The following is a 17339-nucleotide window of genomic DNA, read 5'->3' as shown; positions in this document are numbered from 1 at the left end:
CAGGCCAAAGCATGTGATATCGTAGTCCCTCTCTTGTAGCGGGAGCCTTGGGAGAGACGTCTGGGGTCAGTGTCCGAGGACGATCAAGACCACGAGATCTCGTTCTTGAAGGAAGCCCACTTGGGCATCGAGCGCAAATGTTCCAGTATCACAGTCAGCTCCACGTCCAGCCTGGAGGCTGAGGTTGATTTCACAGTGCTCACCGACCTGCACACGGGGATGGAGGAATTCTCCCGGGGCATGTCCGAGCTGGGCGAGCGGGACTTGTCACCTGACGGGGGTCTGCGGTTCGGGATTGACTTCCTTCAGCAGCAAGGCCCCTCGGACCCATGGCCTCCTTTGGTGTCTGTGCCTCCTGTGTCTGGTGGTGCCAGCAGCAGTCCTCCAGCTAAGCACGTCCAAGCTGAAGAAGTCCAGATGGAACCCAAGCGGCCTGAGGTACAGGTACATCCCAAGTGTTGTTTTGGGTTTTGTCAGGCTTTTAGCTATTTTTGAACTGGTCTTCCCTTTAAATTAGCGATTCTCAACTGGTGGCATGGTACCCAGAATTACAGTCCCTTCCAAACAATTTTAATATCATGGCAAAGTTCCATCCATTATTCCATTCCAAAAGTTAAACTTTCATAGGTTATAGGACCCACAATGTTAATAATTTAAAGTATTTATTTGTGCGCACGTTTCCCCAGATGTCATTAAATTGATTCAGTTTGGTTCAATGGTCTTGGGTTCAATACGGGGAAGACTGCCAACTTGACAGCTGGCCAAAAAAAACACAATTGATACCCTTTATAGGATGGGTAAGGCAGAAGAGTTCATAGCTAAAGAGGCTGGCTTCTGCTGATTATCAAACAGAGGAAATTCAACAATTTAGCTGAGATCCAAAAAGAGGGAAACGAGGCGGCTTTCAACACCACTACACTCAGTCGTATCCGGTAGATAGGCTACAATTGTTGGGTTCCATGGGTCAAGCTAGTTCTGCACCTGAGTCAACATAGGAAGCGACTCAATTGGGCCAAGGAGAAGAAGGACTCTTTGTGAAGTGTGAATCAAGGTTCAGGGGTTTGGAGGAAGATGGGTGAAAAAAATATCCACAGTCAAGGATGATTTGGGGTGCAATGTCCCGTGCAGATTGTGGTAAACTCTGCCTTCTTAAATCCAAAGTCATTGCAACAGTCTACCTGAATGTTTTAGAGGATTTCATGCTTTGTTCTGCTGAGAATTTGTATCGAGATACAGCTTTCATCTTCTAGCAGCCCCTGGCCATACCACCAGAAGCACCAAAAGCTGGTTTAATGCCCGTATCACACACTTTGACTGTCCAGTAAACTCACTGGATCTAAACCCCATTGAGAAACTATGGGTTATTATCAAGAGGAAAATTGAAGGGCACCAGAGCTCTTCTATATTTTAGAATTTCTGATTTTGCAGGCAAGCCTGCCTTACAGTTCTGAAGTTTGGAGTTTGGATGTTGTCTGCAGCGTTCTTGTGTGCTTTGTTAGCCCAGTGTTTTTCCTGAGATTTTTTGCGGGTAGTGGTACTCCAGCTTCATCATACATTTCAAAAACATATGTTAAGTTGATCAAATAGTCTAACTTGTCCATTAGCGTAATGTGAGTGTATTTATTTATTTTTTTTAATCTAGATGTGCCCTCCGATGGGCTAGCCCCCAGTCCAGGGTATACCCTGCCTCTTGCGCTACTTTAGCTGGGCTGTGGCCCATCTTAATTGCATCCCCAATAGTGACAAGCAGTAGGCCTAGAGAAAATATATGGATCAATAAATTAAGGTGATATTTGGATAAACTAAGGTGTGATTAACGTGTGCTTGTGGTTTCTGTGGTCTTTTATTTTTTTGTACAGCAGCAGAAACAATTTTGCCTTTTGTTTTCCTCTCAAGCCTGCAGTGCCTAAAAAGCCCAAGAGGTCGGTACCGGTCTCATCTTCAGTGGACAGGGAGCAGCCACACAGGGAAGCCAGTCGGGTCACCAGCATCGCGCCTCTGAGTCGGGAAGCCAGCGACGTCATGGCTGCAGTGAGGAAGACAGACGTCAGGACCGAGACTCAGCCTAATGGGTCAGAGGTCACGACAACCATAGTGGAGTTCACAGACCAGGTTGGTTCAGAACTCTTTTGGTGAATAATGATATCCTACATGAGGAACAATTTGTAGTGTTCCGCATAGCAGGTACAGCTGCAATGGACCACCGAACATTCCAAAAGTGTTTTTCCTGGGGCCTTAATCCTCCTTACCTGTTAGTATTGCTTTCACGCAATTAAAAAACATTAATAATTTATTTGAGTTTCGGGCTGCACTGTGTACCAGTCCGCCTCACAGTTTTGAGGTTGGGTATTCAAATCTTGGCTTTGGCGTTCATGTGCTCATGATCTCCCGTTGCTTGCATGGAATTTCTCCAGGCACTCGAGCTTCCTTCCAAATTTCAAAAACATGCATTCTTTCATTCATTTATTGAAGACTGCATGTAGGCTTGGATTTATTTGTCTGTTCCCTGCTACTGTCTGGCGACCAGTCCAGTGTGCACTCCACCTCTTGCCCATTAAGATGGGATAGGCTTCAAATGAGCACAAGTGTTTCTGGAAATGCATGAATGGCTCATGAAAGACTTTGTAATTAATTGATCATATTGCAATTAAATAAAAAAGATTCAACACAGAAAGCAATCTTTTTAATTCAAATTGATGAGTGTAATTAAATGTTTTTTTAATGAACATAGTTAACCTTTATTTCAGCCATTAATTTATAAAAATTACCACACTAAATGAAATTTCTGTTTATTGTCATGTTGTTGTTATTTGGAGCTATCTCGGCAGAAGTGGCTGCATTTTTTTCTTGTGGGCTTGGGTACCAAAATACCATAGTATAGCATCACCAGTTGTCAATTGCTTTTTTTATTTTTTTGATTATCAACCAGGGTCACATCAGTCATCATTAATGTGTTCTTTATCAAAACTTTATCCTTTATCCTTTTTCTGTAGTGCCTCATTACTGCCGCCAGTGAGCTGGAGCCTAATCCGATCCCAACTGAGTTCGGGCAAGAGGCAGGATAAACCCTGGACCAGACATCAACTACTGTAATCCTAGAGCCCAGATAAAAAAAAAAAAAAAAAAAAAAGTCACGCTCACATTCACAACCATCAAAAATTCAGTCTTTATTGAACCTAACATGCATGAAAGAAAGCAGAAGTACCCACATAAACCTCAACAAGCACAGGAAGAACAGGCAAACAGATTTAAATTCCCACCCTCAAAACTGTGAGGTAGACGTGCTAACCTTAGGCTACAATGATACCCAAAACAATACTCCATTTAATAACAAATACAGGAGGAGCCCTGTATACATTGAACAAAAATATAAATGCAGCACCCTTATTTTTGTTCCCATTTTTTGTGAGAAAAAGGTTATTTCCCTCAAATATTATTATATAGACACAGTTTACCACATCTGTGTTAGTGAGCATTTATCCACTCACCCACCTGATCAAGTCTATGCATAGGAGGTGTGTTGCGCTTCTGTGAGCCAAATGGCGGTCATGCCAGATACTGACAGGTTTTCTGATAGGCAATAAAGCAAACGTTCACATTTAAAGAGGCCTTTTATTGTGGGCAGCCTATGGCACACCTGTGCAAAAGTCATGTGTCGGAGCAGCATCTTGATCCGCCACACCTGTGAGGTGGGATGGATTCTCGCGACAATGGAGAAATGCTCACTAACGGAGGTTTAGATGGATTGGTGAACAATGGTTGAGGGAAATTGTGGATGTAGAAGACGTTTTAGATCTTGGAGTCCAGTTCCGCCAAAAATGGGAGAAAACCATTTTTTTTTAGAGTGTAGTTACTGGAAAACACATATCGAATGAGAGTATTACGATATTTTTTGGCCACCGCAAAAGAAAATGACAGGAGAGATGCAACAATATTCTGATGGTATGCCAATACGTACATTTTAGCAAATGAGGAGGAAGCTAATTTGTGTCTTGAACCTAATTTTGTTGTTGCAGGATCAGAGTATGACCGGCCTGAGCGAGGTGTCCTACTCCACAAGACGAAGCGTGTCCCCTGTGAGTATGAACAGCAGAGCTCTCCAACTTAATCTATTGAGAGTCATTACATCAGTTGCAAACTGTATTCATAATTCATTGCTTTTAACAATATAACGACCATTTTCTTGAACTTTAATGATGAAATTGCATGTTGGGGGTTAATCACTGTTGAAAGACATAGTAATACAGTACACATACGGGCCCAAACACAAATGTGCTACAATTAGCTTGTTTACAACCATGCATTTTGAGCTCACACGCACACAAGTGCACACACACGGACACACAAGTGATGGTAGCTCTTCAATCAAGCGGTACTGCAAGCAGTGGTTCATTTGCTTGTGATTAGACATTCAGTCCTATAACAGTGAAATCAAGCTTCAGGTCTTCGTACTAGTATGCTCATTGTCCACACTAGAAAGACAATTCAGTGCAATAGTAGAGTGATTGTGTCTTACCCGTGCTGCTTTATAACCCATTAATATGCAGTTAAACCTTTGATGATTTCCTGCACTGGTAACACTCCCAGGCCCAAATATTAAGCATGTGTTACGTACTCGTAGCCTGCCGGATCCTACAAGAGGGATCAGAATGCCAGCTAGTAGTTTCGTCTCGCTGGTAATATAGTTTTTCCAACTACACTCTCAAAGTTGTCCTGCTAGAGTGCAAAAATCACATATAGTATTGGAAGACACCAATGTCTTGGAATTTATTTATTTTTTTAATGACTAAGATGCAGTCATTCTACAAGTGTGTTCCTAGTCATTTTGCTAGGGTGGGAGACAAAGTGTGTACTAGTACATGGACATTAAGATGCCTATTAAGGCTAAAGAATAGATGTTCAAACAACTAAAAAACTCTTGTACTAGTAGCACGAAGTGACAACAATAGATGAAAACAAACGTAAACCTAAAAAACCTAGTAAGTCAGGACTAAACAGTCCCTCTACTAATGCATGCTTGTTGTTCTTCTAGGTTTCCAAATTCTTATACTTGCGCGCTGTCATATCACTGAGGACCAGGAACATACTAGCACATGGACCTCAGGATGGATATTTTGATGTCCATCTTAAGGTTGTACTAGTAGACCAATAGTGCCTACTTTACCCGTATGACACAGCCATTGTAGTATTTGCCCTAGTTATTCTACTTAGTGGGTTTGATTGTCTTACTTGTGAGTATCAACTGTGTGCTAGTACGCACGATAAACAGCTTTCCATAGTTCCAAGTAAATGAACATCTACAGCGAGTACAAGTACCTTCCCCCACAGGTGCATATGGGCAGTCTTGGAAGAGAGACGACGGCCTCTCCCATCCTCGTCACCGAAAATGTTACATCGGCAACCACGCAGGTCACCAAGGTAGATAATAAAAGTGTGCAGAGCACATTAAATCAGGAATGTGCTGTTTAGCTTGAGGACACACAGTGGTGTGTTGTAATGGGCATATATGTACTGCAGACAGTCAAAGGGGGCTACTCAGAGACCAGGATTGAAAAGAGGATCATCATCACAGGAGACGATGATGTGGACCAAGAGCAGGTAAACTGCGCTCTTCCCTCCAAACAAGCTTACACTGAATCTTTGCTGCCATCATCGAGCTGACTGACCAGATTGTTCCAAGACAGCCGATGCGCGACTGTGACTCTTCTCCCCCCCGGCAGGCTCTGGCCATTGCAATCCAAGAAGCCAAGCAGCAGCATCCAGACATGCAGGTGACCAAGGCGGTCGTTGTCAGGGAAACAGAATCATCCTCTGAGGAACGTCATTCATCAGCGGTAATAGTGTTCATGTGTGTGCGTGTGTACGTGTGGTTCAAATCAACAGACGTAAACTTGCGTTTGTTGGCCACATCTGCCGGAGATTCGCTCAGAATAGTCATATTCGTCAAATAAATTAAAGCATGCTACTTTCTGCAGTTGCATTAATGAAAAGAAAGAAACCTTGACCAAGCGCTGGTTTTTAATTTGGAGAACGTGCTCGTAGGCGCGCACAATTAAGTTCAGGTACCACTATACCACTAGTCATCTCAATGAATTAGAATATGGAAGACTCAATTTAGTGAGGTAGTTCAAATTAAAAAAAATGAAACTAATGGGACGATACACACTCAGATATTAAAGAAAAATCCAAATGAAGAACTGAAAGAAATTGACTCGTCTACCATATTCTAATTTATTAACATGTATGAACAATCACAAGCTAGCGCTAATACAGTTTGAGAGGTGTCCTGGCAGGTCCGCCAGTATTTTCTACTGCAAATTTTGCTGATAAGGCAACAGTGGCAACAACAAATATGCTGGTGTCGTTATTTGGAGGTCACCGTTGCTCTCTAAAAGGACTCTTCGATTCTGTTCCCCCCCCTACAGTCCTGAGTTCCTGACATGAGAAGCTGTCACATTTCATCCAAGATGACAGCACCACCTCCCACCACCCCTGGAAAGAAAAACAGAACTCTTTTTGAATCTAATGTCTTCTGTTCTGAGTTCTGTGGAAACATTCGTTCTTCATTCTTTTGACACGGAAATGTTTTGAGGGTGGTGCTGCAAAAAAGAAAAGAAAAGATTGATGGACATCTTGCTCGAGAAGAAACCAACAATTGTCCCCTTTTCAAAGAGATTTTGTTCATTTTTGTTTTGTGCTATGATGGCATTCATTTTATAAAAAAAAAAAAAAAAGGGACTAAGAAATGGTTACGTAGTGGTAGAACGCCGAGTTCACGAACAGCTGCTGTGTATGCTTCTTAATTAGTAATGCATTTAACTAAGAATAACTACTGAAAGGGACAATGACATTAGTTTATGTCCAATCCAATCCAGTCTGGTGAGGACAGACTTCAATAGAAAAGAACAACACCGCTCTCTGGTGGTGCGTTCAAGACCCGAGGTCTGAGTTGAGTTTTAGGAGTTGTACTGTAGTAGTGTGTGTATGGTGTGTATGAATGTGAGTTGCTGCATTTCAACAGTTTCTGCCTTTGGGTCGTGTTGCTAATCCACATACTATCCAAACATTAGTCCAGCATGTTTAACAAGGGCCCGGTTCCTCTCCTCCTTTCCCAGCCTAATGAGCCCAACTGCATATTTCTGGAAGGAATCGGTTTACAAAGATCATCACTGGGTTTCTGTAAGATCGTGTTTGCATGGCAATGTCTTTGCATTATTGGGCCTCACTTGAGAAATGCACTTAAGCCACCGTGAATGGTCACGATTGCAGATTGTAATGACAGAAAAAACAAAGGCCAATTTCATCGCAATCCAAATCTCAGTCGTGATGCATCAAAAGAGGAAATTTAACTTCCTGACGGGAAATGAAAAATGCTCACTGAAATTAGGTGGAGACTTACCCACGCTACGCAAAAACATGAGAGTGTGTACTTGCCACCAAAAGAGACCCTGCCTTGTATGTTTTTACAATTAATACGGTTCAGAAAAATACACATCCCCCCCCCCTCCAGAATGAAAAGTATACTCTGTTGCAGTTCCACGTTTTATTTATGCTTCATTCCTATCCGTGCTATTTATCTTACAATGTGCAGAAATCCAATTATAATTTATTTCCACATTCCATTGTGGCATGTCTCACTTAGATGGGATGAGGTTTGTGAAGCTTTGTTTTTTTTTTGTATCAACTAGAAATGTAATGACTGAAGTGCCAGAGTATTGACAAGGTGCCAGGACTTGTGTCCTAATTTGCAGAACTTGTCCAAAGGTTGTATTATTATGTGATTGATGAGAATCGTTACTCACGTTTACTTTTCTTTTCTTGTTATTTTCATCAGGCGGTAAGAGACGTTTCCATGTGCAGTGTACCTCAGTTATTTCATGAGAATGGAATAGGAGATGAACGAAAAAAAAAAAAACTACACAAAGCACTCATGTACCTTCATTGTAGCTGTAACTACTGTATGTGGTACGAGGTCAGTGAAGACGTAAAGTGGTTGCCGTGGTCTCACAGGACACCGTAGAGCGCTAATCACCGAAAGAAAGAGCCTTGCATCAGCATGGCGTACGTACATCTTGGATTTTTCTGTATGCGTGACAGAAACGAGCAACTGCAGATGCTGCGGACCTTTGGACTTCACCTGAGCCCTAAACGGGGCCCTCTGCAGTCCTCCTCCTCCTCCCCCCTCTGCAGCGCATCTCTGTCGAATCGTGCCGTCTTTGCTGTACACTGTACTCGCGATCCTCTCAAACAAATAAACATCAGGAGAAAAAGTTGGCTTACTGTGTGTTGTTACTATAGAGCGCCTACAGCTGTGCCTTGAGATACGAGTCAAATTTGTTCTGTGACCACAATTATATTAATTCTATACACACACCTCTCAAATTATCTTCCCTCACTGAAATGAATGGTAGTGCCATTAAGGGTATCCAGTTGCACTTCAAAAACAAACAAACAATTCTTGTAATATATTTTTTTAATAGGGAAAATAGGACTCTATATGAAAACAAAGTCATCGTTTCATGATTTGATCCTGTATAAATGCACAACCTCCTTCTGCATTCCGCAAACAAGGTAAAAGCACTTCCTCTTCCCTAGGGTGAATGGGGAAGGAGACCATTTCATAGGACCTGTCGGAACTTTAAACATCTACGTCTTTTTATAAACAACAGAGAGCCACCACAGAGGACAATAGACAAGGTTTAGACTTCGTCTTTTCATCTCTTATCAAATAAAATAAATATCTATGTATTTGTTTGACAACACACGCCATAAAGAAAACAATTTTACAAAGTTTGGCTTCAAAAGATCATGTTATCAATCCAAGATATGCTCCTTGGCATTGTATCCACTGGAAATCAGCTACCTTCATTGTGATGGCGTAGCCGCCGGGGGCAGTATAATACAGTCGCACAGAAACAAACAAAGAAGGTTCGCCACTGCAATCTGTGACTCAGTAATGTACAATAATATTTCTTTTGCTGCAGAAAAAGATTTGATGCTTGCGAGTATTGTTAAATTGTCTGTCTACATGTCTTGCTCCACCATTTGAGTTCAAACATCCGTTGCATCAAGGGTTAAAAGGCGAAGACGACCAATGCAGTTGTTAGCCCGTCTACAGCACTTTATATTACATGTTATCATTGAGCTAGTGAGTTATTGGGCAAAGCTGTTTGGTTGTTTTGAAGGCGATGAGTGAATCTCAGTTTTATGTTTCGTTTGACAACCCACTTCAACCTGGTACGGCAATGAAGAGCTTGTAACAGGGTTTCTGAAGTATCATTGACTATCTAGCATATTGATTGTTGACTTTACAGAACTGGCCCACAACATCATTTTAGCGGGCCGGAGGAGGCAATTTTTCTTTGAAACTGGCCATAAAAGTTTGATCAAGTGATCAAATATGTTGGGGTAATTATTACCATTGCTGAAGTGACAACGGGTGTGGCACACTTTTCCATAAAACAAACAATACACTTCAATTTCCGGCTACCAAACACTATGGTCATGTTTTGAAAAATAATTTATACACAGCTAACTACGAATGACATTTAAATCTCTCCCGATGTCTTCCGGTGGAACTAAAGCAATATTTTTTATTTTAGAGCATAATTCCCTTGCCTCTTTCATCAAAAAGAAACTACTTAAGCTGTTTATCATTCTTATTAAATGTCATTAAATCTGTTCCCGTTCATCAAAAACATAAGCAGTTTGTTTTGTATTGTTTTCCCTCACTTTTCCCCATGTGAACCGAACCGAATCGGAATTCTTACGATTGGTTATCCATTCATGTGCTTTCACAGTTATAACTGACTACCTGCAGACAATTATAAATACTACATTAGACACCACTGCTGTACACCAGCAGGTGGGCAGTATTTTTTTTTCCATTTTTTTCAATCGCACGGCTGGGTGAATCAAATGTGCTCACGGCCGGTACACGAATCAGGCGCCACGGGTTTGCTGTAGTATTTTTGGGGGGTCACAGATGGAATTCAGAATTACATTCCTGATTATGCAAAGGCATCGCCCAAGGCAATGATCACTGACTCAAAACAATACTGCATATGTAAATAACACGTCAAATTACATTCAGAAATGGCACAAAACATGGATTTCTTACCATTAAATTCCAAGTTTAAGTCATTATGATTCAAAATACAATACAAATTAAATATGTCAAATATTTAAAAAAAAATCTGGTGTCAAAATATACACAGAAAACAGAAAAAAATACTTTCCCTTTGAGAAAAATAGGCATAACAAAGAAATAAAAATTCTAAAACAGATTACATGAATCAATACTAAAGATTGGTCAAATGCCCTGTTGAATGTTGTTTGAAAAGAAATACAGGGTATCTTTAAAATACACATTTTTTTTTAGATATTTGGAAAATTTTCTTTTTTTTTTTTTAAATCAAGTATTTTTTAAGCAAACATCCAAAAGTTTATTGTCCGTTCATTCTCCAATTAGTCAAGTTAAAAAAGAAATCTATATTTCCTTGATATTATGAAGGTCCTGTGCAGAGAAAAGTTGAAGATCTTGAAAGTGGCTTCAACACACTTCTGGATATTTAAAGAACAGGACAGCATCTCATATATTTTGAGACCATTGTCATTAGTTAAGAAGCAGCAACTAAGGAGGAAAATGGCATCATGTTTATTAAAAGCTTGTTGAACCATCCAAACATCTGGCAAATTTGCAAATCCCAATACGATAACAGCAAATGACGAATAATCCACACTCTCTAAGCAAATCAGAAAGATCATTTTCTCACGATGAAAGACAGGAGAAAGGTGAGCCCACATTGCCCCAAAGTACGTAGAACATACAATACAGCGTGGGAAAACGAAGGAGTACAAATGAACGGAAACATTGAACAATAATAACGAGCACAGATCCTAATTACAAGACTTAAGGCTCAATTGGGACCTGAGGATTCCATACAACTCTCAGCGTGACACCATTATGCACTTGGTGAGGAAACGTGGATGAGGAAAGGTAAGACATTGCCACACCACCAGCGCTCACGACATTTGGCCTTGTCATATTTATGAATCACAACTTTGGTTACAGTCTGTTTTATAGCTGATGGGATGCTGCCTGAAAAAGCATGAAAAGCATCAAGAAGATTCAGGTAAAGACGCAGGGGTCCCAAATTGGACTTCATCACAAAGCAAAGCAGTAGGCTCACTTGTTTTGCCCATAATCAGCAACTATTCTTTTGTGTGTGTGTGTGTGTGTGTACCAAAACACAGTCTACATGAAGCAAAGAGGAATTTTGTCTTTACCAACTCTGAACTAAAAAGTGTTGTTTTTGTACTTCTTAGAAAAGCACTTCTCGTCCCCGTACGCCATAGAGAAAATTCAGGAAAAGTCCACAAGTACACAACCTCCAGTCCATGACACAATTCATATATTAGAAGTTAGGAAATAACATCAACACCACAACCAATAACAAAAAAACATCCAGAAAGACTGCAGGTTAATTCCTGTCACGTAAGCGCCGCTCCTAAAAGCAGCAGTTTCTTTAAAGAACTTCTTAAACAAAGGATGAAGTGCGTTCTTCACAAGGCAATCTTTGCAGCTACAGCAGAAAAAAAGACCCCGCTCGGTGGGAAGTAGGTGAAAAAGAAGCCAAGGCTCCCTGGCCTCTTGTCTTCATCCCGCTCTCTCCCCTGAAATTCGACTTCCTGCAAACGTTGGTCATAGCACGGTCCCGACTGTGAGGAGGAGCACGGCAACGCTGGCCACAGGAAGTGATGAAGACACCGAGGCCCCCGTGGGGATGGAGCCTTAAAGAAACACAAACCCATTGATGATGGAACATTTGTCCACTCACCAGATTTCATGTTATGCTATTCTTCAATCAAATACACGTAACGCACTGCTTAATGCACTACAGGACACTTCCTCCAGACAATTACACATGCACAACTTGTCCAAGCCGGACTTTAAACGCAGAGTGTCTTTTATCATTGAACATTTTGATTGTTGGTCATTTTGGATGGGCCGTGGAAGGAAGGGTGCATTTTTGGCGTCGAGGTGGGGGGGGGATCAGTAACATTTTACTCAAGCTTCATTTTTTGGTTCTTCAATGATGGGATTGATTTTAATTGAATCAATTATGAAAATTGATGACTCTCTCATTGATATGGATTTCATTTGACGGTGTAAATATTAGAAAGGCTACAGATGCAAATTGCTACTTGAGCCACTGGGTGGCAGTAGTGTGACGCACAATTTTTAAGCAGACAAGAATGACAGTTGCAAACAAAAAAAAAAAAAAAGTTAAAAAGCAATAACGTTTTACAAGTAAAAAGCACATTATTCTTTGGATGCAAGTTCTTAATCTTCAAATAATATTTCTGGTGCTGGCTGTTGAAAAGTAATGAGGTAAACGTGATTCGACTGCTTACTTTCTGTATATCATCTTTTGTTTTGTGAAACATTTAACGATGCCTGGATTTTCTTTGGAATCAATACAATGGTCACACTTAAACCGACTAGATGGGACGCAGTGAAATCAAAAGCCTGACCCTGCAGCTCTTCTCTCTGCAATATTCCAAACTGATCCACGGTTAAGGCCTCTTGTCATGTTTTGTAGGGGGAAAAAAGGATCTGTCAAGTATGCATTACAGATCAACAGCAACACACACTGGAAGGCTCTCTTAAAAGCGTTTAACATTTCTCGTTGTCACTACACACTCAGATCTCATGTTTCCAATTAAAGGATAACATGAGAAGCAGTACAAGGTGGCAGGAAATGTTCTGATAGCATGCTTTACATATGATATATCGGGTGACTCTCCAACCTGCTATCTTGGGGATTGTAATCTGGCGACTGCTTATGCCCTCCCCGCCTTCGCTGAAAGGTTTAATCTGGATGACGTAGCCCTCGTTGACCGGCAGCGACAACTCTAAGGATGTGGTGTTTGTCTCCACCACACTAGGCCGGCTGTGTTTGTCCTGGCTGTACATCACCTATGGTACAAACACAATATCAGTTTGCTTCCTGCGCAATGAAACATCGAGTCACAGGAGAAGGTTACGGTGATGATCACTGGACACTTTGTCAGGTACCGGCGCGGAACCTTTATTGGATCATATTTGACAGGAGAAAAATGATGAGACACACTGCTGAGCAAAAATGGCACAACATATTGAAACAGTATGCTCAAAAAAATAGTCTTGTACTTACAAATTCACTATATGTCAAATCTGGTGTGTTGAACACGATACTATAACTAAAAACTCACCTATTCTTGTAGTATGTACTCATTTTGTGACATCTTAACATACCAAACGATGCCGCCAAATCCTTACCTGAACAGCAAAGTACTATGGCTCGGTGTTTAGGAAGTATTTACAAGTGATTATTTCAACTGAGAAACAAGCATTGTACAGTATGGCAGGGAGGAGTTTAACTTGAGCTGTTAGTCAAAATGATGTAAACTTTTGATGCATTAAAAAAAAAACATTTCAAAGGGGGGATTTTGTACAGTTTTGAGCTACTATCGTGTATTTAGAGTGTAAGTTCACGATTGTAATAGAAATTTAGTGGGGCATCAATAACTGACATTTTTTTGGTATTCCCAGGGATCACTGTATTTTGTCATATGAATGGTAAATGGTGTACCTGAGCATTTAATACCTCTGCCTGTCACTCCATACAACTGGCAAAGATGAGCAAATAAGCAAAATCAATATAAGAGCTGTGTCAAAAAAACACATCCTTACAAAGATGAAACAATTCCGTCAGAGGTTGTCATTGAATATGTTGTCAGCGGTCCCATGGCATTTTTTCCAATCTCGAATACACTTAAATTGGGTTTGTATGATAAATTGGGTTGAAAATACCCAGGACGCCCTTTTTCAAGCTATTCTATTTGTTTTTCACCTGAGAATTAAGATGGCTGGATTTGTCATTAATATGTGATATGTAAAAGAGCTTTGCACTGATTGCTTTGCTGTTATTCTTAGTTTAAATATGGAAAACAGCTTTGCTGTTTGGTCCTTGGCGATATCACAGCGTCTATGGCTTGTGGCAGCGTCTATAGCCGGCGACGCCAGGTTTTATATCTTTCTTAATATCAGTCTTAAGCGGAATGCACCAAGCGTTGGATTGTCGGCCCATTAATAGGTAGGTAATAGATGTTGATGACAAAGAATGCAAGCTATTTCATCGATAGTTACTGTACATCGTGAATTATAAATACTATTCAGTATTGGTTCGGGGGGGTACAGACGACGGACCTTTCTCTTGACAAATGAAGTGACACTCAGGACGACGTGTGCGTGTCACCAGGGTGGTCCATATAAATGTAGTGCACATGTTACCACCCGGTAAGAATAGATCACATTGCATGTAAACGGTTGACCGGAGATCTTCATTCCGAATTACTTCAACCGTGATGGCAAAAAAAAGTACTCTTCAATCAAATATACGTTTATGTTCACTGTGGTCAACTCCTGGCTGAATAACGTGTGCCACTGTGATTATGCTTAAAAAACTGTTTTTAAATACATTGCTGCGGTGGAGCGAGCTATTTTCTCAACCCACTAGCTCATTAGCGACACAAAACAGTTAACGTCCCCATTAATGTTTCTGTTGCATGAATCTACGCAGTGCACATGGCGCAAGTATCAGATGGCGTTAACACCGCCAAGGGTGTAGCGTTCAGTCATGTTTTTGTGAGCCCAACGGTGAATGACACAGCCGTCCAACTCTGTGGACCTACTGTGGGATTCCCACACTGTCTCACCGCAACAACGGCAATTGTCGAGTCCGGAAAAACGTGTTGATTTTATTTAATGAAGATAAGTCCATAGAGTAATTATCCCAAGAGGCTTAACCACAATCACAGCAAATTATCCATCATATTTGACACAGTTAGTCACCTTACTTCTCATATTCAACTAATACAATCATATGAATAGAAAAACAAATGCTATCCCCCTTGTTAGCCATTTATTTGCTCTGTCATTGGTTTGACTTTCTTCTCACTCTGTGGCAGCTAATCACCTCTTTTCCTGCCCTTGCGTTACACTGATGTGTCCCTTTTTTATTTCACGCTTCTGCCTGCATTGAAATAATGTTGAGTCTTTTCTCTTGTTGGTAACGTGCAAGGTTTACACGCTTTACCTTATAACCCATAACTTCAGACTCGTTTTCCAGAGCGTGCACTTGGTCCCAGCGCAGGACGACCTTAGAGTTGGAGGTGTTCCACATGATTTTGTTGGGGGCCTGACTGGGTGCTAGAGTGAGAGGGAGAAAGTTGGAGAGGGGAGGTGAAGAGGGAGTAGTGAGAGGATAAAAAACAACAAGTTAGCCAATAAATATACATTCGAGTCAAGAAGGATCTCAGCATACAGGATATCCCCAATTAAAGGTTGCACAGTGACTCAAGGGGTACACAAGTGGGTTTGGTTAGTTTTTTGGGAGGGATGAGGTGACGACACACAATGTGACAAATGTCAAAACCATTGTGATAGTTGTTTTTGATTAAAAAAAAAAAATACGCCTGGAGTACTATCCAACTATCTAATCCAAATGTAAAATTCAAACTAAACAGCTGTTGTTCACTTTAGGCCTTAGAATAACGGCTTGGTTGTAATGTAGTTAATCCTTTTGTGACATGAAATGTAGACAAAACACGGAGAACAGGAAGTGATGAATGGTACATGATTTTTACCCCTGTTAGCAGTCAAACAAACTGTAGAAAGTAATCAAGCAGGATAGAACGTATATATGTATGAATTAACAAAGAAATGGGATTAATTGTGGGAGATGATCCTGGTTAATATGCTGGTCATGCATATACTGTATGTTGCCAAAGTTAGCATGTCAGCAACTCCTCCGCTTCATACACTAACCTTCAGAGTATTTTTTTTCTCAGCTCTTTCACTAATTGTCACGGTTGATTTGTTATCTGATAAGACTTGGGAGGCTGGCATTATTTAACAACCACTTTTTAAAGCGTAAGACTCATACAGTCTTATCGCCTTTCCAGTTGACTCCTGCTGGTGTAACTTATTGTATTTTATTTTGGGAAGGAAATATGTACCGTGTCTGACAGTCTGTTGTCTAAAATAAATAATATTTGAATTGCTCCTGGCGGCACGGTGGAGTGACACGTTAGAGAGTTTGCCTCACAGTTCTGGGGACTGGGGATCAAATCACGGCCCTGCCTGTGTGGAGTTTGGATGTTCTCCCTGTGCCTGTGTGGGTTTTCTCTGGGTACTTCGGTTTCCTCCCACATCCCAAAAACATGCACCATTAATTGGAAACTCTAAATTGCCCTTAGGTGTGATTGTGAGCGCGGCAGTTTGTCTATGTGCCTTGCGATTGGCTGGCAACCAGTTCAGGGTGTACCCTGTCTCCTCCCTGTTGACAGCTGGGATAGGTTCCAGCACTCCCGTGACCCTTGTGAGGATAAGAGGAACAGAGAATGAATGAATGAATGAATCAACATGGTATATGTTACCTGGAAAGCGATGAAAAAAAAAAATCACACACATTCACATCAAATAGACAAAGCTTATCCAGTTAGATAAAAAAAGCAAGCAAATCTGTTAGTGTAGCATATTTCATACACAAGGTAACTCAATGTGCTTTCCATGATTAAAAATTATTTAAATAGGAAAGAAAGGAGTTCCTACGAGGTTTCTTGGTGGTGACATTGACAGTGTTGCTCTGTGGACCCACTCCGGCACTGTTATAAGCTCGTAGGGACATCAAATAGGTACTGCTGCCCTCCAGATCCCTGATGAGCACTGAAGTCTTATTCCCCACTGTCCTAATCACACTGGCTGCCTCCTGCTTCTCCTTTACCCCCCAGTACTGCAACTAAAAACACACATCATAACAAAAACTACACATTACTTTTATCCATATGGTGCCAGATGAACCATACCGCATATCGTGCTATAAACAGTATATCCAGGTAAAGTGTATTAATTAAATAAATTCATTAAGTATGGTTGTCCTCGTCAATATACCAATGCATAAATAGTATAGTAATAAAAGTTAGCTATAAAAAGTTAGTTGTTGGTTTTGTTCATACAATTGCTTTTGTGTGTGTGGGCATGTGTTTTTTTCACCTCATAGCCCAAGATGCGTCTGCGATTATTGCTCCAGGCCAGAGCCTTCCAGCTGACCTCCACTGTAGATGCTGAGACGCTCTTCGCCCTCAGCCTCCCCGGCGCTCTGCTGGGCTCTGAAATGTACACAAGACAGGCCAGATCGGAATGAAGACAGATTTATTTGCTTCACACTTGTTTTGCTTTTTTTTTTAAATAAAGAAGTGCATAATGATTGGTTACTGTCTGATAATGTTGA

The 17339-nt window shown here is 41.0% G+C and overlaps 2 protein-coding genes across 4 annotated transcripts in view; one reads left to right on the top strand and one right to left on the bottom strand.

Annotated features, from left to right (window-relative positions):
- Positions 1-6574, top strand: part of si:dkey-178k16.1 (band 4.1-like protein 1) — a 37990-nt gene extending 31416 nt beyond the window's left edge. The window contains exons 18-24 of the mRNA XM_061808475.1: positions 40-444; positions 1897-2112; positions 4017-4076; positions 5329-5418; positions 5518-5598; positions 5721-5834; positions 6426-6574. Of these exons, the coding sequence (XP_061664459.1) occupies positions 40-444; positions 1897-2112; positions 4017-4076; positions 5329-5418; positions 5518-5598; positions 5721-5834; positions 6426-6431 (972 nt within the window). The 3' untranslated portion in view covers positions 6432-6574. The remainder of the gene's footprint in view (positions 1-39; positions 445-1896; positions 2113-4016; positions 4077-5328; positions 5419-5517; positions 5599-5720; positions 5835-6425) is intronic.
- A 4067-nt stretch (positions 6575-10641) lies between these two features.
- The window catches only part of cntn3a.1 (contactin 3a, tandem duplicate 1), a 91719-nt gene continuing 85021 nt past the window's right edge, over positions 10642-17339 (bottom strand). For all 3 annotated transcript variants that reach the window (XM_061834298.1, XM_061834290.1, XM_061834308.1), the window contains 5 exons: positions 17102-17217; positions 16661-16847; positions 15144-15256; positions 12814-12982; positions 10642-11793 (listed from right to left, as the gene is read on the bottom strand). In XM_061834298.1, coding sequence (XP_061690282.1) covers positions 11705-11793; positions 12814-12982; positions 15144-15256; positions 16661-16847; positions 17102-17217 — 674 coding nt within the window. In that variant the 3' untranslated portion in view covers positions 10642-11704. The remainder of the gene's footprint in view (positions 11794-12813; positions 12983-15143; positions 15257-16660; positions 16848-17101; positions 17218-17339) is intronic.

Source organism: Syngnathoides biaculeatus, chromosome 2 (assembly GCF_019802595.1).
Source record: "Syngnathoides biaculeatus isolate LvHL_M chromosome 2, ASM1980259v1, whole genome shotgun sequence".
In the NCBI taxonomy this organism is placed as follows: domain Eukaryota; kingdom Metazoa; phylum Chordata; class Actinopteri; order Syngnathiformes; family Syngnathidae; genus Syngnathoides; species Syngnathoides biaculeatus.
This window is presented reverse-complemented; position numbering and strand designations above follow the sequence as displayed.